The sequence below is a fragment of the Cottoperca gobio genome, chromosome 5 (genome assembly GCF_900634415.1).
Source record: "Cottoperca gobio chromosome 5, fCotGob3.1, whole genome shotgun sequence".
Classification (NCBI taxonomy): domain Eukaryota; kingdom Metazoa; phylum Chordata; class Actinopteri; order Perciformes; family Bovichtidae; genus Cottoperca; species Cottoperca gobio.
In genome coordinates, this window is record NC_041359.1 from 25,328,960 (window position 1) to 25,352,612 (window position 23,653).

At 41.2% G+C, this 23,653-nt stretch overlaps 1 protein-coding gene across 1 annotated transcript in view; it reads right to left on the minus strand.

The window, feature by feature from the left end:
- The window catches only part of LOC115008333 (plasma membrane calcium-transporting ATPase 1-like), a 90,012-nt gene that overhangs the window by 34,498 nt on the left and 31,861 nt on the right, over window positions 1-23,653 (minus strand). The window contains 6 exon segments of the mRNA XM_029431880.1: window positions 2,152-2,187; window positions 6,222-6,347; window positions 7,187-7,312; window positions 7,640-7,897; window positions 8,438-8,635; window positions 21,688-22,126. Of these exon segments, the coding sequence (XP_029287740.1) occupies window positions 2,152-2,187; window positions 6,222-6,347; window positions 7,187-7,312; window positions 7,640-7,897; window positions 8,438-8,635; window positions 21,688-21,883 (940 nt within the window). The 5' untranslated portion in view covers window positions 21,884-22,126.

A 23,653-nucleotide genomic window follows, 5' to 3' on the forward strand; every position in this document is an offset into this window, starting at 1 on the left:
CTGGTTTATCAACCGGCTGGAATTTATTGCTAAATGATTAATTGCATATTTCAGCATCTCATTTGTGAGGATTTGTTGCTTTTGCCTCATGTGAAAGTGTGATGGGCAGATTAATCGTCAATGAAAATAACCTTTAACCGCAGCCCTAATTCTCCCTTTTATAGTGAAACACCAGCAGGAAGTGATTGTAGCTTTACAGGGTCAACAAGTAGAAGCTTTTGAATATATTAAAACTAAACTGTAAAAGATACATTTAAAGCTGCATTTATTTTCTGGCCACTAGGGGGCAGAAGAACTCCACCTTAATCTGACAGGTACACAATTGTGACACAAAGTACAAAAAGCTTCCTTATTGTACATCTAGCACAAAGAAGCATCATGATCCAAACGCTGACACTCGTAGCGTTCAGTCAATGTGCTGTGAAACCAAAACTAGGAGCTAAAAGAGGCAAATGGACTAAAAGCTGCAGAGTTGGTGTCAGAACTCAACAGGTGGTGGAAAGTAACTAACATTTTATGCAGCTTTATACTTCTATTCCTCATCTCAGAGGGAAATATTGTGCTTTTCTTTGTATTAGATTACATTTGTCTTTTTCCTTTTGTCAATGTTTGATGCACTTCCTGTCCAGTGGAAACCACATGCGATATATTTTTAATAACTGGAGGATGAAGTGTTCCTTTAGGAGTTTCTAATTCTCTTGGATCAGCTGGAAAAAGCATCGGCCACAAACAGCGCTGTTCTTCTGAGCTCATGAGAAGTTAAATATTTAGAGAGTTGTGCTTCTTATAGATCTTATAGAATATGATGCATAACCTTAAACTTCTACAGCAGCAAAATGCAACGTACACATCAATGCAGCCGTAATATTTATCCAAAAACATCATATATATATATTAATACTTCCAGGGAACATTTGACTGCACAGTGAATACTTTTACTTTCCATACTGTAAGTACATGTTGCTGATAATACTACATACTTTTACTTAAGTAAGCTTTGAAGGCAGGACTTTTACTTGTAGTAGTTATAATCTGAATACTTCTTCCACCACTGAAACTGAAAGTCGTCCGTCTGACTGAAGGTGTTTCTGAGGATTTTGTTCTCTATGTGTTTTTGGTGGAGGTCATCCGTGACCGCAGCTCTGTGAAATGTTTCTGTGTGCAAAAGTGTGATGAGCGTCCAAGAGCAAGGTGTGTGTGTGTGTGTGTACATCAAGAAGCATTCTGCACGCAGCAGATGCTCAAACCATGGGAGGTCGGGAGGAGGGGAGCAGCGTGTGTGTGTGTGTGTGTGTGAGAGAGAGAGTGCATGTGTTTGTGTGTGTGTGTGGAGACAGCTTGCAGAGGAAGTTGGACATGTGTTGGATCACACGGGACATTGAGGACGGTTGGCTGTTGGAGTTTGGAGGTTGCCGCAAAGACGTCATCGACACAAACACACAGCCATCAAATACCCTAAATGTTAAATATTGAGGGAAGCACCGAGGGAGCACTTGTTTTCACCACTGCGTCACCCATGAAAGAGACATTAGAGGTCAGACTAGAGTGAACCTCACTGGAGAGCGCGACGGGACATTTGAGTTTTTGCAAGCACGTATATTTATTTTGTAGAGAAATAGATAGAAGAGCAAGAAAGCCAGAATAAATTCACATTTGAGAAGCTAAAACCAATTTAATTTGGCATATTTGCTTGAAAAAATGTAGCAAACACTCACAAGGTAATTCTTTTGAATGGAACTGGATCAAGTCGTCCAAGCAACTTAGTTACAGAGCAAACGACTGAGGTTATGTTTGTGCGCCAATGTGGATCATTTATAAATAAATATAGTTTGGTTGCAGAAACTCCTCTTGTGCTGAAAACGTCCCGACAAGGTCTCAGAGTTTAAGGCACGAATATAAGCCCATCGTCACCCCCTTATAACCATGACAACTGTGGACGCTGTGATTGGCTGTCGAAGACTTGAAGGTTGAGAGTTGCACCCTTTCACAGGTAAAGCAAGGTGAGAGAACGTCCCCCTTTATACAGCAGAGAGAAAGAGAGAGATGGACTGGACGCTCCCCTCCTGCCGCCGAGTGGAGGGTGAGGAGGGGGGTGAGAAACAGGGAGGATGGGGGGACAGAGAGGGACAGATGGATGAATGGAGGGGTTACCTTTGTTGCGATTTTCGGGGGGTCCTTGTTTTTTACCTGTTCGGACAGAGAGAGAGGGCGGAATGCTGATAAAATGGCTCAAAAGAAAAATAAGATCAAATCAAACTGAGGGAGAACACAAAGTTCAAACTGATAGAAACCCACAGGTGTGTGTGTGTCGTGTGTGTGTTGTGGGCAGGAATGGACCAATCAGAGGAGAGAGACGCGACAGCCTGCTGCGGAGAACCAGCGGTGTTTGACAGCGGAGCTCATCAATTTATCAATTTATCAATGCAGTAATCTAAATAAATTCAATCAGAATTTTAAACAATAATGCATGAAACAAATATACATTATTGGTTTTGTTAATGTTGTACGTTTAGCTACATTCATCAGTTTATAAACTCTTTTTATTGTTCATCACCTTCACCACTTTCTGCTTTGATGCTAAACTGCATTTCCTTGTGCTGGTGCTTCATCAGTGCAGCAAGAACAAAGTTTAATCCAACATTATATTGAATATATTCGATCCATCGGTCCATTTCAACGTTCTCACATATTTCTTATCAGGTGTGTTGCGATTGTTGCAGCCTAAAATAAGTTTGCCGTTTTCTCCAGGGATGTAAATGTTTGTCTAACTCGTTGGTTTCCACAGAAATATCTCAACAACTATTGGATGGATTGCCATGAAACTTTGAACAAACATGCATCATGCCCAAAGGATGACTTGATTCTTTTGGTCACAACAACAAGTCCAAGTGGAAGATTCCTATTGGTGGAATACCACTTAAAATGGCCACTTGTTCCATGAGATTGTTGCAGAAATGTGTTTGTTTTTTGTTCTAACATCTAAAGTTGCTATATTTTAATTTAATATCTTCTTGGTATTCTTTGTCTACATGTATTCCTATCTAAAGAGCACAAACTAACTCTATTCGAGTTAAAGAAGCGCTCCTACGCCAGCATTTTATCACCATTATAAATAGTCCAATACTAATAACTGTTTATTAAGGTCAAATACCTGCAACAATGACATTCCCAACAGCCATTTAAGGGTTTATGAATATAGTTCGCCCTAAAACAATATCAAATGTATATAGTACTCACGTTAAGGAGGAGCTGAGAAATTAAAGCATATTCTGTGCAAACACACTTCGACGGAGGCCAAACGAAACGCCCGAGAAACTCTCTAATAATGACAGAATTATACGAGCGTCTTGTATCTAATCTGCATCATAGAAATCCAGTTACTTATTTGGCAAAAATATTGCTAAACAATTTGTTTGTTGGCTTTCGTCGAAGTCTGTTTGCAGTGATACCACAGGGCAGGACCAGAGAGAGCGATGTGAGTACTGAATACAATCTATGTTGTTGTTGAGTAAACTATTCCTTTAAGAAATCCCTGGTTTTCATTCTGGGGCAGCAACGGTCGTTCCCTTATCTCTCATTTAATTTCCTGTTTTTTTGGTCTAGTTTCAACTTTCTAATAAAAAGCAAAGGCAGCAATTTAATTGATGCGTTGAGTTTTGACTTTATTCAATAATTCTGAACTGGATTGTTGTGGGAGAGGGAGACTTATCAACAATTATTCTTGTGTGGACTGGTTCAGGTGGTGTTTGTGTGGCTGATGGACTCGGTTCACTTCCTTTACTGCAGATATCTGAATTCGTTATGGCTGTTTGCACGCGTACGTGTGGATCTTAACATCAGCTATGGATCCTTGTCAGCGGTCGTGTATTGATCAGATGTGTGACAGGTGCAGGTGACATGTATTTTCCTCCTCTGGGACATTCACTTCCTACTGTTGCCCAAATATGGAGCTAGTTGCTTTCATTGTGAAAGGAGGTTTAGCAAGGTCAAAGCCAACACACACACACACACACACACACACACACACAAAGCTCTTTGTTATTCAGTTTGTGGTTTGTGATTGATGACAAAGGCTAAACTGCTTCAAGCGTGTGTGTGTGTGTCTGTGTTTGCACATACTGGAGGCACTTAGGCCTGTAAGATAACCAATGGGTGTGACTTTACATGAATGCACAAATGTGTGTGTGTGTGTGTGTGTGTGTGTGTGTGTGTGTGTGTGTGTGTGTGTGTGTGTGTGTGTGTGTGTGTGTGACTGTGTGTTTTAATGTGCATTTGTGTGTGTACTGTGGGTTGACGCAGCCATGTGTGACAGTAAAGTCTGCTGTGTGTCGGCTGCTACCAGAACGCAAGAGACACACAAACAATGCGTTGTGTGCATTCATGTACTTCTATCTTTGTGGGGACCGAGTACAGTTTTTTGAAAATGAGGACAATTTCGAAAAGTGACGCCATTCGGTCCAGTCCTCATTTCTTCAACGGGCTTTTTGAGGGTTTTGGGATTATGTTTAGATTTAGATTATAGATTAAGGTGACAGTTCGGGTTTGATGTATTATGCTAATGAGGGCCCTCACAAACGTAGAAGTACAGACACATGCATGAGATGCTGATATAAATTCTCTTCTTCTGCTCATTTTGAGTTTAACGTCAGTTGGATCTGAAAACGTGTCTTGTGGTTCTCCTCATTAGGAATTCATTACTGCTTTGGTTTTTTTTTAAATCAGTGACTGGTGGCCGAAATGTAAACCTGAGCGTCTCTCTCCGCTGAGCTTGTACATTCAGCCAGTTCACAATGAATGCCTGACAAACTCAAACTTTAGCCAATAAAACAAATGATCAGACAAAAAACAAACTAAAAAAAAACACATGAGTAAAAGGGGGTTAGCATGATCACAAGCAAATCAAAAGCAATAGAGACCGACTGCAGAAGCCTGTTGGTTTACATCAAACTGCTCTGTGAAAGAGGATCATCTGGACTTTTTGAAGGGTTCCACTTCAAAAAGCAACTGTATGTAAACAGAGGAAGGTACGTTTCACATTTTTAACCAACATAACATCACTGTCAAATCAATACCTCAGGATAGTGGCCGTAAACTACCGTGAATAAATGAGACCACGACGTACAGTAGTGTTTATTAAGGTGACCAACCAAACACATCTTTTTGTCTTTTGGTGGATTCTTTTCTCTTTTTTAAGGTCTGCGTGGAAACACATTTCAAAGTGTATGAAATGTTTAGAAATATGCATTAATTTGCAAATGTACAACAATTTATTTATTTCAGACTGAAGTAAAAAAACGGAGCCTCTCATTTTTATCCAGTAACCAACAATTCTGCTGAAATAACAAAATCGCTGGCGGACGTCATCATTTCCAGCTACTGAGCTGACGTTGCACAACTTTATTTATATTTTCAACTCATTCTTTAAAAATGAGAACCATGTAAAAGACTCCTAAATCAGCATTGAATAGTCCCACATGTTGTAATAACTCAGCCTCATGTAAACACGCTTAGCTCCCTTATTTATTTCTGGTGTTATAGTAGAATCTTACAAGAAAGATATATTTATTTTTTGGTTGTAAGCTAATTAGCCAAGCTAATGTAGTCTACGAATGACGCCACCCATGCAGAGTATATCTCTTAGTACAACCCCATGCACACCGCTTCCACATGTGCAGAAATCCAAACTTTGACAGGCCTGTCCTGGTGTGTTGTGGTTGCTGAGCTGTGATTGGACAATACATATTTAGGGGCGGGGCTTAGTGAAAGGTCATTTAAACTGGCTGTTGTACACATCCCTTTGGTCAGATACCACTGCAGTCGTGTTTGGTCAGCAGATATGATCACTACGGGTGAACTCATCCGTGGTCTCATTTATTCACTGAGGATGCTTTTGTGATCACTAATGTTAAAATATTAAAGTTAGACCCTTCAAACAGCTCTGCTGTTATCAGCTCGGACTAGATGAACTCTGCTGACAGAGTCGGCTAGTACGACAGGAGAAACTTCAAATCAACACCAGCTGATAAAAAAACGTGCAAATATTTCCAATCTGCACTGTTCAAACAGCCGAGTAGAAATATTCAGAAGCTGACACGATGATAGTTGACTTTCTTTCTTTCCTCCCAACACTTCACACACTTAGTTTCCTCGTATGACCTTCAACACTTCAACATGAGTTGTGTTTTTTGAGACGTGTGCGACTCATTCATCTCATATCTTACTTTTCTTGACCTTCTTCACTGCTTCGTTCTCGCCGGCGCCCAGTAGAGTAAAGATGATGCCGGTTTGAGAGTTGAGGCCGACGGCCGACACCACCATCCTGCCTGATCCCTCCATGACGTGGGTCCCTGAGGAGAGATTCAAGAAGCTGGGAGTCACAACTGGAACTCTTCTTTCGTCATTTCTTTATTATTTGATCTTTTCTTCAGCTGCATTGGTGAATACCCCTGTTAGCAGTTTTTTGTTACAGTTTGCTGAAATGATCAACATGTGGAGTTCCCAAAGATCAGTCAGCTACCTCTTGGTGGTGTGATCAGGATCATGGAACATCTTTCTACGCTGATGACACACAGCTTTATCTGATGTCTTCTGATGACACTGGATCAATTGTTGCTCTTTTTAGATTTACATTTTAGTGCCTGGATGTCACAAAAGATTCAACAGCTCAACCAGGATGAACCAGAAATATCAGTTATTGGTTCTGAGCATCAGAGAGAGAAACCAGGGTTGCCAAATGTCCTGCTTTTGACGTGAGACACCCATTTAAAGTCTCACGCTGTCCAAAGAAATGACATGTAGAATAATGAAGAGCCACAAATAAAGCCATACAGCTGTAAACTTACCTCCAATGTCTGAATTTTACGCCAATAACATTTCAGGGTCTACATTACGAGACACAAACACGTCTCCAAAGGCCCAAAACACATTTCATGTATGTTGAGTTTTGACTCTTTTACTTAACTTAATGCAAGTATTAGATATTAAATTGTACTACAAACAAAAAAAAGGAAAGATCACTTCAGCAATCCTGGAGGAACGAACCACAAAATTAGATCCTGCAGCACTTAAATTAAGGATTTTCCTTCCAGACAAGAATCAAACAGAAACAGTGAATGTGTTTACGGGATGTGAACATCAGCAGAATCATCAGTGCTGGTCAGTCAGGAGACCGTGAGCAGGCACTTACCGGACAGCAGCATGGGGTCCTTCTCCAAAGACTTTCGGACCTGATCGGACTCTCCGGTGAGAGAGCTCTCGTCAATCTTCAGGTCGTTGCCTTGGATCAGGATCCCGTCAGCAGGGAGCAAGTCTCCTGCAGGCACAAAGGTCAGAAGGTGCATTTAATTTCTTTCCCGGAAACAGCTGAGGTGTAAACACATGTTAGCTTGTATTTAAATTAGCATTACATTCTTTCATCTTCCTGGGTTTGGGTATGTTTTTCCTAGAGGGTCTTCTGTTTCCTAGTGAAGGGAAATCTTAATGATATTTTAAACAATAGCGTGCTCCCAGCTTTGTGTGGACAGTTTGAGGAACGTCAGGTTCAGGGACCATCCAGTCATTTGTGTCCATCTTTAAACCTGTGAGGCAGTTATTGACGTCACAGGTTTGATATTTCAGTGTTGCGTTTGTGGTCTCGTACCATATTTGATCTGAGCGATGTCTCCCACCACGATCTCGGACACAGGGATCTGGATGACCTGGCCTTTGCGGATGACGGTGAACTTCTGCTCCTGCTCGATGCGACTCTGCAGCCCGCGGAACTGCTTCTCCTTGGACCAATCGTTGAAAGCCGTCACCAGGACAACGATGATAACCGAGAACAGGATGGCGGCGCCCTCGATCCAGCCAGCCTGGGCCTCGCCTTCGTCCTCGATGCCGCCTGCAACCTCGCCACATGCTGTGAGAGGACGAGGACACGTTGATGAATCACGTGCACTTTTCTTTTTCTATTTTCTTTTGTTCATTAATTATTACTATTTTTACATTTTAGTTTTTTAACATCTTTGTTGCCAAGGCCAGGATTTTATAATTACTGATTTATTTTATTTATTCCGAACATGTAAGAAAAATAATTTAATTAAAAGAAAAAAGAAATATAACAATTTTTAAAATAAAAATATTTATACATTTAATTAAAATATATTTATTACAAGATATTTCAAATTTAATTTATTGCTCAATTATATCATAATTTTCACCAACAAAGATTATCTTTAGTTTCTCCAGGAATTTAATTCTCGAGGAGAAATACTGAAACCTTCATTTATTTGTTATATTGTTGGCCTAGCAAAGATCAAATGTAATTATATATATTTAAATATATAATTGTAGAATGTAAACTCCCCCCAGGTTACTAAAACTATTGAAATAAAATAGCGAGGACTAGCCTCAGTGTTATCTACGGCCCCCTGTCTCAGTGCAGACTGACTGTACCGACCTTCACTGTCGCCCCCTGGTGGATGGTAGAAGGACAGGCCAAGCGAGATGATGGCGGCGATTTCCAGAATAATAAGCGTGACGTCCTGCAGAGCCTCCCACACCAGCTGCAGGAACGTCTTGGCCTTCTTGGGGGGGATGAAGTTCTTGCCGAATGCCGCGTGACGTTTCTCCAAATCCACGGGGTTACCAGACAGACCTGCAGACACGAACACAAGATAAAGAAATGTTTCATGATTGTTCTGATGTGTTTCTTTTATGTTATGCAAGTAAGATGTATTTATTTTATGTGCCGTCATGTAGAGTTGTTGATGTTGCACATGTCCCCAGTGGCAATAAAGGTTTCATTTATTCATTCAAATAACTGGAGTGCGTATTTGCTTTTGCTCACAAAAAATATTTTGGAAAAAGATCACGTGATGCTCTTTGGAGTCGAGAAAAACAATCCAAGTACCTCAGAGTGAAATAAATAATTCTGCACAGCTGACACCGCCCTGATTTGGCGAGAAGCCTTTTTCATGGTAGTAACATTCAAACACAGGACAGAACATGGAACAAATGAGTTTCAGGTGTGTGGATAAAAGCTACAAGGAAAGCCCAGTATGTATATGTACAGTATATAGATTAAGCACTGTGTGTGTGTGTGTGTGTGTGTGTGCGCGTTGATTTGCAATAACTGTCATTACATGTGTGGGTCAATAATGTTTTCAGTTTCACAATTGCCTCCAGTAAAAACCTCCCGTCTTAAAGCTTTGTTGGAAGTGTGATTATCTCACTGTGCACCTACACGCAGCGAAGGCAGAAGATGCACAATAGTTATGAAAAGAACGCAACATGACCTACTTTTGTTGCCATGAAAGGCTGCAGTATTTCCATATACAGTATTTATTTGGGCGAATCACCAACACTGATTTGTTCCACCCACTGAAATGACATTTGTTTGTGTTCCTTACTCCTTTCTGTCTGGAGATTCAGTTAAAAACAAAAAAGGTCAGACAAATGGTGCGTTCAGGTGCAGCCACTCTCCAATGATCAGAAATGAATTATAAACAGATGTAAGTAGTTTCCTGTCTGTTGTATCCAGCAGTATTTCTCCGGACCCCCGGTCACCAGTTCCATTCGTCTACTATCAAAATACTTTATTTTGATCATTTGTAACAGGCTTGACAGGCAAAAAGTATTCAGAAATTCACAAGAAAAAGGTCAAATAAATCTTAAAAAATAAATATAAATGTATATATCAGAAACAATTCATCCTAATTTTATCGAGAATTGCAATACGGAGTGGTGCAATATCCAATTTGCAAGAGGAACAATATTTGTTAAAGGCAAAATACCATTCTGTCAACACTTTCCAAATCATTCAGCCCTAATCAGAAGAACATTTCCTCTAAGTTCCACTTCCTGTCCATCATCTTGCGACCCTTCAGGTTTATCCAGTGGCCCCTTGTGAAGGCCCCGACCCCCAGGCTGGGAACCACTGGTGTGTGTGGTCTGTGGTAGCGATGCGTCCATGGCAGCCACTCTGCTGGACACACAATGTGCCGCTCCACCAGAGCCAAAGCCCACTGTTTGAACAGGTACCGTCGAAGTCGCCTACAAACTTCTTTGAATATCACTTCCACCAATTGAATATTCCAGTTAATTAAAAACTCTGTGTGATGTTTCTCTTCCTGTCCCTCTGCAGACAGATCTTCTTACAATGCTCTGCTCTCTGAAGACCAAACAATATCTGTGAGTTATTGAATCCAGAGCTGTGACTGTCATCCTCCAGCAGTGACTCATCTCTAACTGCTCATCCATTCTCCATATAAAGAGGATAAACACAAGAAGATCTCTCAGTCGACCCGGATGCTTACAAAGGGAGCCGAGCAGGAGGGCTTTGTCTTTGGAGCTTCTTAGTTTAGTTTTCTTTTGTTCTGGGTGAAAATCAGATCTTAAAAACACCATTTGCAATTAATGAATAATCAGCAGCTCTTGTTTATCTTCACTCTTTATTAAAAGGAGGATCTGAGCTGAGCGCGTCACCACAGGACCTCGTTAACTTTAAATCCAGTAAACACTTTATTTGCAGCAACTTTTGGTCTGTGTGCACGGGGACGAGTCTGAGTGAGAACTACTTTCACTGATGTGCTTCCTTTTTTAATGCATCTTGGTGTTTTTCAGTAAAACCTGAATATCTGTGACTTCCTCTGCACGGCTGTGTGGGGAAACAACATGGCTGCCGTGGATTCTTGGTGGAATCGGGGAGATGTGCAGTGGAACGTGATCTGAATGTCAACAGACCGCACTGCCAGGATTTCTCTGTAAGTCTGCATGAACATGTTCCTGCCTCCATGTGCTTTAATAATGGCCTCTTATGATTCTCTACAGACAGACTGAATGAAGAGTTCCTCTCTTCCTCTTCCTCATCATCTGTCTCTCTATCGACGCAGTAATCAGGTAAAACTACCAGATACTAGTTTCTGCTATTTTGAGCGCCCTGGTGCACACAGAGGTACTACTTTCCTCATCACTTGTGTCATGTAATCATAATTAGATGGCTTCATAAGATGAGAGGAGATGAAAGGAAAGAACATACGAGGAAGTGAAATGAGGTAAAGCAACATTATGCAAGTATTTTACCTTAAAACTACACTGACGGGAGAAGAGCGTAAGTCTTTACAGAACTAAGATGATTTTGGTGAAACTGGATCATATTTCATGGAGAAAAATCTTTTCTGGTTTTTCCTAACCCTGACCCTGATGGACAGAAAGCTAAAGTAACGCTAACCGCTGCTAACAGTAGCTGCCGTCAGCTATGTAGCCATTAGCTCAGTTAGCCGTGCTGTCAGGACTGGGAGCTGGGAGCACTGGGGGAGTGTTGGTGTTTACACCACCAGCACAGGAGATACGGACCACTGGGAGGAGGAGGTCAGGCCGGGTGAGCAGGAAATAGGGGGTCAACATCCTCCACAGAAATCATGGCAGAGGCGAAGACACCGAAGAAGCAAAGAAGAGAAAAGGAGAGAGTGACCGAGCAAGAGGCCGCCGGGACAAGAGTAGACAAGCTTAGTCGATCAGGAGCGCTTCGCAAAATAAAACGCTGTAAGGCAGACGGCGAGCTGACCGTCCTGATGTTGGACTAGTAAGTACCATTAGCTGGATTGCTTTGTCTTGTTGCACTTGCTTTGTGTTTGGCTGTGATAGCAAAGTTGTCGACTCGCTAGTTTTTTAAAATCATAATTAATGTAGTTATAACAAATGCACGTGTAGCGTTACAGCTGTGAATCAGTGAATTACCCTGAAACTAAATCACAAAAACACACAATTCTTGCGTAATGTTGCTTTAAGACGATTAAGGGTTAAGTGATCTTAGCTGATGTGAGATAAAGGGTCAAATGAATGAGATGATATAAATTGATGCTAGAGATGTAAATAATAAGTGTTTAAAAGTAAACCCTAAAAGCTACAGTGTTAACAGACCAGTACCGTGCGCAGCATATACTCGACATGAATATGCTTCTGTGTAAAAGCAGCGACAGTAACACGAGTATCTCTGTGGTTTAAAGCAGAAGCAGAAACATGACACGTTGCACAAACAGATTTTAAAAATACACCAGTTGTCAAAGTCATCATCAGCGATCTTTCATCTCTCTGTGGTTCAGTTCAAAGTTTGGTTTCATCATTTTGAAGCCGGTGATTGTTGCCGAAAGCTCCCGTCTCACTAAAATAAAGACAAACAGAACCACAGAGCACCTTTACTGGATGTTTGATCGATACGAGTCGGGTTCTTTCTGGTTTAATGTTGTGATTGTGGTGTGACGGTTTCATCTGTTGGTGAACGTCCCGGTGGAGATGCAGATTAAAGCTCTGAGATGATGAGCAGGCGGCGGCACACTCGCCTGTCACAGATGTTTATGAGCTTCAGCTTCCAGCAGAAATGGACTTCATTGGTCCAAAAAGAGGTCTCTTCCAACACACAGCTCTATCAGCCAACGTGCAGCTTCCATCTTTTTACCACACGCAGCTTTCACTTCCATTCATTCTCCCGCTGACAGATGAAACCACAGCAGCGGAGATTAATGTCCGGTCTCATTGTTCTGAATGTTTGAAGTCCACTACAAAGACAGAGGACAGTTTTCTGCGTCTCTCTCCTCCATGCTGTCAGGACTGCTTCCGGTTTTCTTTATCATCTCTGCAGTTCATCCACTTCTGTCTTTGCCTCCATCTTTTCTCTCGTCCTGCAGAGCTTCTTTCTTCCAGGTCACTCTGAGAGTTCTCACTGATAACATCGTATTTTGATTTAATACGCAGAAATGATCACAAAATGTGAGTTACTTGAAGGGAATTGAGTCTTGAGAGTCTCTTCGGGATTTCTTAGTTAGGTTTTGTTAATTTACATGTTTGTTATTGACAGAACAGTTTGTTTGATCTTTGGCTTAGACAAATATTAAAGCGTACAGTTGAACTGACCGACTGGCTTCATACACAGCCCGGCAGCGGGTGACAACGCTGTTTTCTTGTCCAATGGAAACATGCCAGCACTGTCTCGGAGTCGCAGTTCAATATCAGTTTGTAAACAATACAATAGTAAATCTTTTTTTTTTAATGAACAAAGTAAGTGAAAGTTTACAGAAGTTAAAACACAAGCAGCTGTTTTCAGACTAAAACTGGTAAAACTAGGATTTTAATCCAGAACTATAATAATTAAAGAACAATATGAATCTGACATTTGATGTAAACATTTGAAACTGGACAGTTTTTATATAATCTGGCATTTTCTGTTGAATAACAAAAAGTTACCCAACAGATAGTCATAGTGGTATAGTGGTTATAATTATCTTTATGTCCATATATGTTGCCATCTATACATTTGTTCTGCAACAAACTACTTCCTATTCCTTTAAAACAATACCCTGTTCCGTACGGTATGTTAATCAAATGCCATTTACTGCTGGTCCTTTCGTCTAATGGGAAGAAAGCCATTTCACTCTGCTTAAAAATGCATGAAGATATGTGGCGTAATAGCATGCAATGGTATGTGGTGACACACAGGTCACGCAAAAGTGCACTCACACACACACTCACACACACTCACAGTAAGATATCTTTAAGCAAACAATGTGAAAAACCCAGATGATCATTTAACAAAACGTAAATCTGTATTGAAGGTATTTCCAGAATCCTACAAAACTTATTTCCTTCTTTTTTTTAATGTGCAGCAGGTTTTTTAAAGAATTTCATCCAGATGGTTAAGATCCAGGACCTTAAGAACAGCAAACATCCGTCGTAGCTCTGTGACTCAGATGTAAAGCATACACCAATGGCCGGGGGAAATAGATACACACAAGTTTCAGATTATAAATGTATACTGAGATTATTTGTGCAGTTGTGCAGGATGAAGTCCATCAAAGATCTCGGGAAATTTTTAGAGGAATTCACCAAAACACCGTTTCTTTACTGGATTATCCCAAAAATGTATTGTGTCCCTGCAGCAGGATTATTACAGCGAGTTCTATGTGTTTGACGTCTGCAGTCAGACTTTTCTCACAGTATTAACTGTGCAGTAAGGGAGTAAATACCCAGACAATATGCAGTATTCACGCAGTCAACAGACCCTATCATGGAAACATGGTTTTTGTACACAAATATAACTATTTTATTTAAATATACTCCCTGACGGGAATCGCCTAAAATGTTAATTTCACATCATCTGCCTCTAAAAAAACAAGATCACCTTCAACTCATCCTGTTGCTGTTAATATTATATTATTATAATATATTATTATGATTTTTTTGTTGTTGTTTTCTTTCCAAAGAGATGGAAGCGAACAAATGAGCATCAGATTTAACAGAAGCGTTTAATTTCCAGGCGAACACAGCGGGGGGAGGGTGATTATGGTGGTTCCAGCTTCAGTGTCCTCAGACTGTCTACAGGAGATAAAACTGCCTTTAATACACTCACATCCTCTGCTGCACAACCATGCAACGGCTGAGCTTCATAAATCCACAGGCAAACAAAACAGAAACCATTTACACAACAACTTTGCATATATTTCAGATTTGTATTCCTCAAGCCGTGTGATTTACTGCTGTTCTCTGCCTCTCGCCCCAATGTCAGCTGGGTCATCAAGGATAAGTGTGTATAGCTAATAGATGGATGGATTTGAGTTTCGCAGCTCATTTGGAAAGAGAGTTTCAGAGGGTGAAGTCAACTATAGATAACAGTGTATTTTAATTTCATTTAATTTAGAGATGTAACAGAGCGTAAAAGAAGAAAAGAAAGACATGAAAAGCGTTGCATGTCTTTCTCCCTCTTGCTGAACGCTAAGAGGAGCTTTCTACTTGAACTGGCAAACATAGATGACCTGAGGCTGTGTGTGTGTGTGTGTGTGTGTGTGTGTGTGTGTATGTGTGTGTGTGACAGTGAATGAGACTCGGGTCACACAGCTCAAGCTGAATCTCAGATTGGTTGCTGACTTCTCACACCACAGAGCTTGAAAGATCCGACACGCCAGCAGGCCGAGAAACCTCTGAACCCACGTGTGTGTGTGTGTGTGTGTGTGTGTGTGTGTGTGTGTGTGTGTGTGTGTGTGTGTGTGTGTACTGATTTACAGCTCAGATTTCTCGGTCCCTATACAACATGCATCATTATGGTTAACAAATATCGATGCTGGTATTGATCTCACAGATCGAGTATCAGCTGAGACGAGAATTTGCTCGATCCCGAAATCCTCATATGGTCTAGTGAGAAGTTTCTTCAACCTATTTCTATCATCTTCACCGTCATGAAGGAGGAAACTCATTGCCGCACAAATTAATCACAATTCTTCTGGTTTCTCATAGTTAGTGCTGAAACCACAAGTTCATTAAGACCCTAAATATTAAATGTGGAAGTGTTGATGGACGAGTGTCACGCTTGCTCGTCCATGAGAGTAATATTTAAGTTATTAAAAAGTAAATATTTAGTGTAAAAAGCTTGCGTTCGGGAAGTACTGAGCAGACGCCTGGATACAGGAGACTTGGATTATAGTGCACGAGCTGTGTGAGAGTTCGTAAACTGATATTTATATAGTTCTGCAGCCACTATTAACTTCAATTATTTCAGATTAATCTCTTTCTTCTGATTCTTCGTTCGACGCAGAAGCTCACGGGAAAAATTATGTTTTCAACACGAGGCGAGTTAATATACAAATGGTCATTTTGAGTGTGAAGTATTCATGTAATCTGTTCAGTCTTTGTATCAGTTTCATCTCATGTTCTCTGTAGATTTAACCGAAGGGACTAATATCTTTACACGAGAGAAACGGCACAAAATGTCCAAACTCTCTTTGCTTCAAATCTGATCATCAGCTTGATGTCAGTTTCAGCACACAGTCCTGGATGTTTGTCTGATGAGGCCGACGTCTTTACATGAAGGAATAGCGGTGACACTACAGACACAAAAAGAAATCATCTCCTGTCTTCTTCTCACCTGAGCAGAGACAGAACATGCTGCTGTTCATTAGCATTTCCTAAAATAGTCGTTTATTTTTAGGTCTGTATGCGTGTCTTTGTGAAGCTCTTTGTAACCCAGGTCCTGTTTGAATAAAGTTAACACCCGGCTGGGTGTCTCCTGCTCAGAGGCCGTGTGTCCTCTCAATGTGAAATACACAGATTTAGTAAAATGATGAGAAGGACGATCAATGCCCTCCAAAGAGGCAGCAGACAGATTTATCAATACACATTAACCAGCGGGGTGTGCGGCTGCAGCTGAGCCTCGTGTGTGAGAGTGTGTGTGGTCAGCGACCAATCAGCAGCTGATTTAACAGACTGAAAGTAAAAGCAGCTGAAGAGGAAACATCTCATTATCACAGCCAGAACAGTGAGCTGATAGAGAAACAGTTAAATATAACAGTGTGAAGTCGCTAACTGCTAACATAATGCTGCTCCGCTTAGATAACAGTCAACTGGCGATCAGACAAACAGGTTTTCTGTTGTGTTTGATGATGTGAGAAACATGATTCATCGCAGCTTCAGTTCTGGACAGACACTGACTGTGTACATGGACACAAGAAACCTGATCAATGTGAGAAATCAGGTTACGGTGGGAAACAGGAACTCAGGTTTCACTTCTGCTGCAGAGACAGAGCTGACGTGACGCTGGCTGTTTATGATGCAAACAACAGCGATAATCGAGTTATACATTGTAGGATTTGTGTTATGTGTTGCTTCTCTCCACTTACTAGTTGTTAGTGGTGGAGTCCACTTTTTCTGCACCAGATTCAAATGACCTTTAGATACAAGAGGACTAGATATTCACAGGGACCCCGAGTTGTGTTGAGGTACTAAACGCACTATTTCTTGCTGATGTTGCTTCACATTAAAAGTGTTGAATTGCCAAAACATGGACTTGGCTTTTATTGTAAAGTAGCCAAAGGAAATGCAATGCGTTCGTCACCGAGGTTAGTGTTGACTGCCACTGAATCACTTTCTGCAGTTTATGTCAGTGGTTCATTTTTAATGATCTGCTGAGAGTGAGCCGTTTGATGACGAGCCAGCACAACATCCAACACATCATCAGGGTAAACAACTCCTTTCACCGTGCTGTGCACAGCGTGGAATCATCAGGCTGATTAAAAGGCCAATGACCAATTATTGACTTTCCATTTTTTATTATTAAAACAACATGAAGCGATGAATCCTCAGCCAACAGTTTGTTTGGCTCTACTTTAAACAGACGTGGAAATTATGGTATTAAAAGGTTTATGAAATGTAATATAAAATGTAAGAAATGTTATCATATAGTTAAGAAACATGTTGTAAGCTTTAAGATGAAATGCAATGATAACGCTGCAGATGGTGAATTTACTTTATTGTAGGGCACGTAAGTGATTTGATATCCTTCTTGTATGGAGGGATACCAGATGCAGGTTTGGCTTTTATGGCTTTGTTTGTACTGCAGTTAAAGCTCAATTTAACCCACTGTAGGGGGCTCACTTCTAAGAAGGACGCCATGCATGCGTGCATTAAAGATCTGTAAGACGATTGAGTTTGTGTGATTTGTTGCCTCACTCACTAACTGATTTTAAGTTGCCACGACTACATGCTCCGGTTCTTCTTCCTCTGCTCAGGGTGTGTTTGCTGCCCACAGCGGTGGTCGATGCATGTTTGATTTCCAACTAAATCTTATTCCACCGTGTCACTAGTCTTCACCAGTTGTTATGGAGATGGATCGTTTAATCGGGAGCTCAGTAGAAGTAACTCTTCATCAAACATGGACAAAAAGTCATAACAACTTCTGAGATCCTTCTCCGGGACATGCCAGAAAACTTCATCCACTGATGAAGAGCGTGTAAGACGATTGAAAGCTCTACAAAAAAACCTTAGTAAGTGGATCTGCTGGGACCTGTTTAAATATTCCCTCTCAGCATCAATTTATTCATGGTTATATACGGCCGAGTATCAAGCATTGTTGGGATGGAGATGGACTTACATGCCAGTGGAAGAAACAGAAAAACACTCACTTTTATTACTGCTTGGTCACTTTAAGTTTTTAAGATACATATTTGTTGTGTGGGTTGGGTATGATGTGGTGGTTGGGGTATGATGTGGTGTTGGGGTATGATGTGGGTGTTGGGTAGTGAGTTGGTGTATGAGGTAGGTGTTGGGTATGCCGTGGGTATAGATGTGGTAGGGTGTTTGGTATGCGTTGGTATATGTGGTGTTGGGTATGCGTTGGGTATGATTGGTTGGTTGGGTATGCGTTGGGTATGATGTGGTGTTGGGTATATGTGGTGTTTGGGTATGAATTTGGTGGTTGGGTATGTGGTTGGGTATGATTGGTGTTAGTTGGGTATGGATGTGGTGTGAGTATGCGTTGGGTATGATGTGGTGTTGGGTATGATGTGTGTTGGGATATGATGTGGTGGTTTTGGTTATGTGTTGGGTATGATTGGTGTTAAGTATTCGTGGGTATGAATTTGGTGTTGGGTTGTGTTTGGGTTGACTGTGGGTGTTGGGTATGATGTGGTGTTTGGGATGATGTTGTGTTGAGTAATGCGTTGGGTGATGAGTGGTGTTGAGTATGCGTTGGGTATGATGTGGTGTTGGGTATGATGTGGTGTTGGGTATGATGTGGTGTTGGGTATGATGTGGGTTTGAGTATGCGTTGGGTATGATGTGGTGTGGGTATGATGTGGTGTTGGGTATGATGTGGTATTGGGTATGATGTGGTGTTGGGTATGTGTTGGGTATGATGTGGTGTTAAGTATGCGTTGGGTATGATGTGGTGTTGGTATGATGTGGTGTTGGGTATGATGTGTCGTTTGATATGATGTGGTGTTGGGTATGCGTTGGAAATGTGTCGTTTGATATGATGTGGTGTTGGGTATGATGTGGTGTTGGGTATGATGTGGTGTTGGGTATGATGTGGTTTGGGTATGCGTTGGGTATGTGTCAGTTGATATGATGTGGTGTTGGGTATGATTGTGGTGTTGGGTATGATGTGGTGTTGGGTATGATGTGGTGTTGGGTATGCGTTGGGTATGTGTCAGTTTGATATGATGTGGTGTTGGGTATGATGTGGTGTTGGGTATGCGTTGGGTATGTGTCATTTGATATGATGTGGTGTTGGGTATGATGTGGTGTTGGGTATGATGTGTCGTTTGATATGATGTGTCGTCTTATATTCCTGTGCTTAAGAGAAATATTAATTTTATGCAAATGTAATGGACAATGAAGTAACCTGAAGCTTGAGTTGGGAATGTTCTCTCAAATCAGAACTACAATCTTAGCCGACATATACGCCGATACTGATAAGTGAGAAAAGCTCAAGCTGTCCAATAATAGTGGCCTCTGGATGCATCAATATGACTATAGTTCAATTACAAACAATATATTCTCTGCAGGGTTTTAGCAATACTAGCTCCTGCATCCGACTGCCAACATTCTGCCACTCGGTGTCACAAAGTGAATCAAAGACTAACAATTAGACTCTGGAGTTAAATTAATTAAAGCGGACAGTGTGATAATCTAGGACACAGTAAAACTAAACTATAAATCAGTTCCTACACTGGAACAACCATACAGCAAGACACAGAATCCTAAATATAGATTTAAAGGGCCACTCCTATGATTTCACACGTCAGAGTCATTGTCATGGTTAGTTCCAGACTCAGCCTGTGGAAACAAACGGTGGTGCACAGTTGCTCTAATGTACATGTGTACTCGGTATGAATTTTAATTTCCTTGTTCTAACTCTGTGGTTTATTGTGTTTATTTGACGATGATGTTGTCTTTTTGTATTCTCATTTCATGTGAACCCGGGCTGAAAAACAAATGTTCCCCAGTGGGACAACAAAGAAAACCTTGAATCATGGGAAAAGTAGGACCCAGTGGTTTTGGAGAATGTATCGGTCGCTCACAAGCAACAACCTTATGGACTATATATAACTATATAAGTACTATAAAACATTATTAAACATAATTAATGAAAATGATGCCGATGAAGAACCTGGTAGTAACCTGGAGTTGTCCAGTATCACTCTAGTTAACTTTAACACTCCATCATTGTGTTTGCCCTCAACCTTACATTTAGGTTTCCCCCCCCTCCCCCCCTCCTGCTCTGCAGTGAAAATATAATTACAGTTTCTTCATTAAAGTGAGTAATTTCTTGCGTAGAGGACGCGACTACAGCTGTCCTCTGATTACTAAATGGAACAGAGCAATGATCTATGGAGCCATTAGGGGAACGGGCTGGAACTAATTTCAATCCTGGAATGGGCCGATGGTTGCAAACACACAGACACACATAGACACACACACACACACACACACACACACACACACACACACACACAGAATCATGTCAACACACACACGGATCAAAAGATGAGAGAGGGGAGGAGTAATAACAAAGAGCAGCATGTCGGCCATTTTCTGGCCTCACATGAAGCTCTGACTGAAATCCAAACTGATGATCAATCAACACAAAACAAGGAGTGTGATTCATCCGATGTGTCTTTGTTTGTATTATCATTCTTTAATGTCTCACACACAGTCACCTCCTGATATGTGTGCGTGTGTTTCTTAAATGCCGGTGCCTTTTATTAAATCAAATAATTATTAATATCTTACACAGCACTGTAACTTTAAGTCTTGTGTTTTATACCCGTCTTATTCCTATTTGAGCTTTTTGTATTCATATTCTCTTTACTCTTTAATAACTGAGACTAGGTTTATTATTAACTGTATTTAAATGTCATTTTATAATCAGTTTTTTAATGCTTTTAATGTTCGTAAAGCACTTTGAAATCGCCTTGTTGTTGAGCTTTATAAATAAACTTGCCTTGTGCATTTTCAGTGGCACAAAGTCACATTTACTCAAGTACTATTTGCTACTTTTACTCAAGTAAAATATCTTTAAGTAAAAGAGTTTCTGGCTGTGTAGAGACGAAGTTAGAGAACGTTCACGAAGCTGCTCTGCTCTCACCAGAAGTTAGACGAGTCTAGTCATTATCTTATGTTACTCTGTGTACCAGGATGCAGCAAAAAGAAAGCTCCAGGCGCACATCTTCTTTTGCTGTTGGGCCTTGTTAAGGTGTTGAACTGGATTTGTATTAAAGGATCATGAGATTGGTAAATAGTGCAGAAGCTGCTTTTGTTTATAGTGGACCAGAGTGGTGCAAATTGTCAAACAAATTTCGATTTAATGAACCAACTGTCAAACAATAAAGTTGGGGCTCTTCGGGGTCCCAGCGGGGCAGTTGTCTTCTTCGCTTGGTTGATTAATCAACCTTGACCAATGAACCCTGATTTGACTGCATGAGATTCAAATTGGCGGCTCCCTGACTGATGATTCAAACCATCGGCTTCAATACTGATTAATATCTTGATTAAATTAAGTATGAAACAAAACAGTGCTTCCCAAACCCTGGGCGCCGACCCGTACCAGGCAACGGATCATTAGATACCAACCCGAGAACAATACGATTCGGTAGGAGAAAAGTTAGATGGCTATTATAGGCTATTTGAAATCTCTGCACTGTACTGTTCCTTTCCTCACCTACCTGTCTCACAACAGGTTACCACTCTGGAACTAAAGTCAGTTTTGATTGTAGGTAAAAGGCTTAATGTGAGTTTTAATATCCGAACGTTGGATCTTTCAGTGTTTTTGGTGAAAAACTAAATCTAAGAAGAATCTAAAGAAAGTTATTTCCTGGTGATTGATTGCATTTTTGACTCTTTCCAGTAAATGAACAGTCTGTCGGTGTGTTGGACGTGTCTCACCTTCTATGGGTGATGTTTTCAGGCGGCGGCAGATGCCCTGCACGTCTCCGTGATTGTCCTGTATCTTGTTGACGGCCTCGGCGCTCCGCAGCTCCATCAGGTCCCTCAGGTCCATCACGCTCACCCCAAAGTCCCCGTCATGGTTGCCCTCTGCAACCGAATTCCCCGGAGGGTGGTCCGCCGTGTTGTTGGCCATGTTGGGCGTCTTCACAGCAGCGTTGTTTGTGTTTTTGTAGTTTTTGTTCCTCTGAGTGTCTTTTTTTTTTTTTTTAAGTGATCTAAACGTCAGACCTGGGTCGTCAGTTCACAGGAATTGTGGGTAGTGTAGTTCTCACAGGAGGTAGGCGGAGGAGACGAGCGCTGAGCTTAACTCCTGACCCGGACGTGCATGCTCCTCTCGGGTTACCATGGAAACAAGGGTGCAAACATGTTCTTGTTGCTGCAGAGGAAACAGAAACAGAAACAGGCTTTTATAAATCAGATCCGGGAAACAGTCTGAACATCATCATCAGCAGACAGATCAGTTTGAGTTTTTACTAATTAATAGCACAGAGACGAATTAGGGCCAATTAGAGGAGAGTTTCTCATCTCAGATTATTAAAGGAGTCCGCTGAAACACTGAGGTCATATAAACTGATTATCGGTGCGTGCTGCTCCTTTGAGACACATGATTGGTTGATAAATATCTGTTCTTACCCTAAAATTAAACCTGCTGGACAGTTCAGCCTCTCTTCTACAACTCCAGAGTAAATCTATAGTTTGCAGGTATAACACACAAATTAAAGTTCTCTAGTAACTGATTTACATCTGTTGTCTCCACAGAACAACAAAAACACAACATAAAACATAAAGTCCATCAAACTGTTTTGCTGTACAGCGAAGTAAACGCACTTCAAATAAAAAGGTTTAGGATAGGAGTTGGAATTCATTACTGGAAATGTGAGTTCAATTCAATTATAGTGATTACAAAAACGGAAAAAGACGCCGCGATCAACGCCAAAGAAAGTATTTGGACAACAATGAAGATGGATTACTTTGTCCTACTGATGGACAAAGCGCAGCTCTGAGAGCCAATCAACATCAAGCAGAGCACGACACATCAATGAACGGGGGAATTCCACTGGGTCAGTGTGTGTGCATGTATGTGTGTGTGAGTGAGAGAGAGAGAGAGAGAAAGTGTGTGTGGCCAAATTGTGACATTCCAACCCATCACCAGAGATTATGTTAGGTCACATCAAAGGCTGTCCTCCTTTTTTTCCACTGTTTAGTGTTCCGTCACACACACACGGACACACACACACACACACACACACGCACACAGACACACACACACACACACACACACACACACACACACACAGTCAGAGTTCTCCTGAGTGGTGGTTTGTGGTACTGGTAACACGAGGCCAGTTGTTTACCAACTTCGGGAGCAAACGTAACATGGTTGGTTTCTTCTCTAAGCATTTAAAGGGACAGTTCACCCCAAAATCAAAAATACATATTTTTAATTTTACAATAGTGCTTTTTATCAGTAGCTTCAGGGGTCTTCAACGTTTTTCAGGCCAAGGACCCCCAAACTGGTGTAGCGTGGCGCAGGGACCCCCTACTGTATATATTGTATAGAAGACGCTTGAAGGAGTCCGTGGGGAGGGGTGCTTGGAGGTCTTCAACAGGGGGTTGAAGATGGTCTATGGTCTAGACTGTTTTGGTGCGAGTTGCCGAGTGTTGGAGATATCAACCGTAGAGATGTCTGCAATCTCTCCGAAATAATGGAACTAGATGATATTCGGCTTGTGGTTCAAAGTGGTAAAAAAAATACATTTGAAAAACTCAACCGCAAAGTCTCTTTCCAGAAATCATGACCCGACTACTGAAGATCATCCACAGACCTGGTTGTGAGCAGTTTCATGTAGGAACTATTTTCTTTCTACCGAACTACACGCAGCAACAGTGTCATCCCACAGAA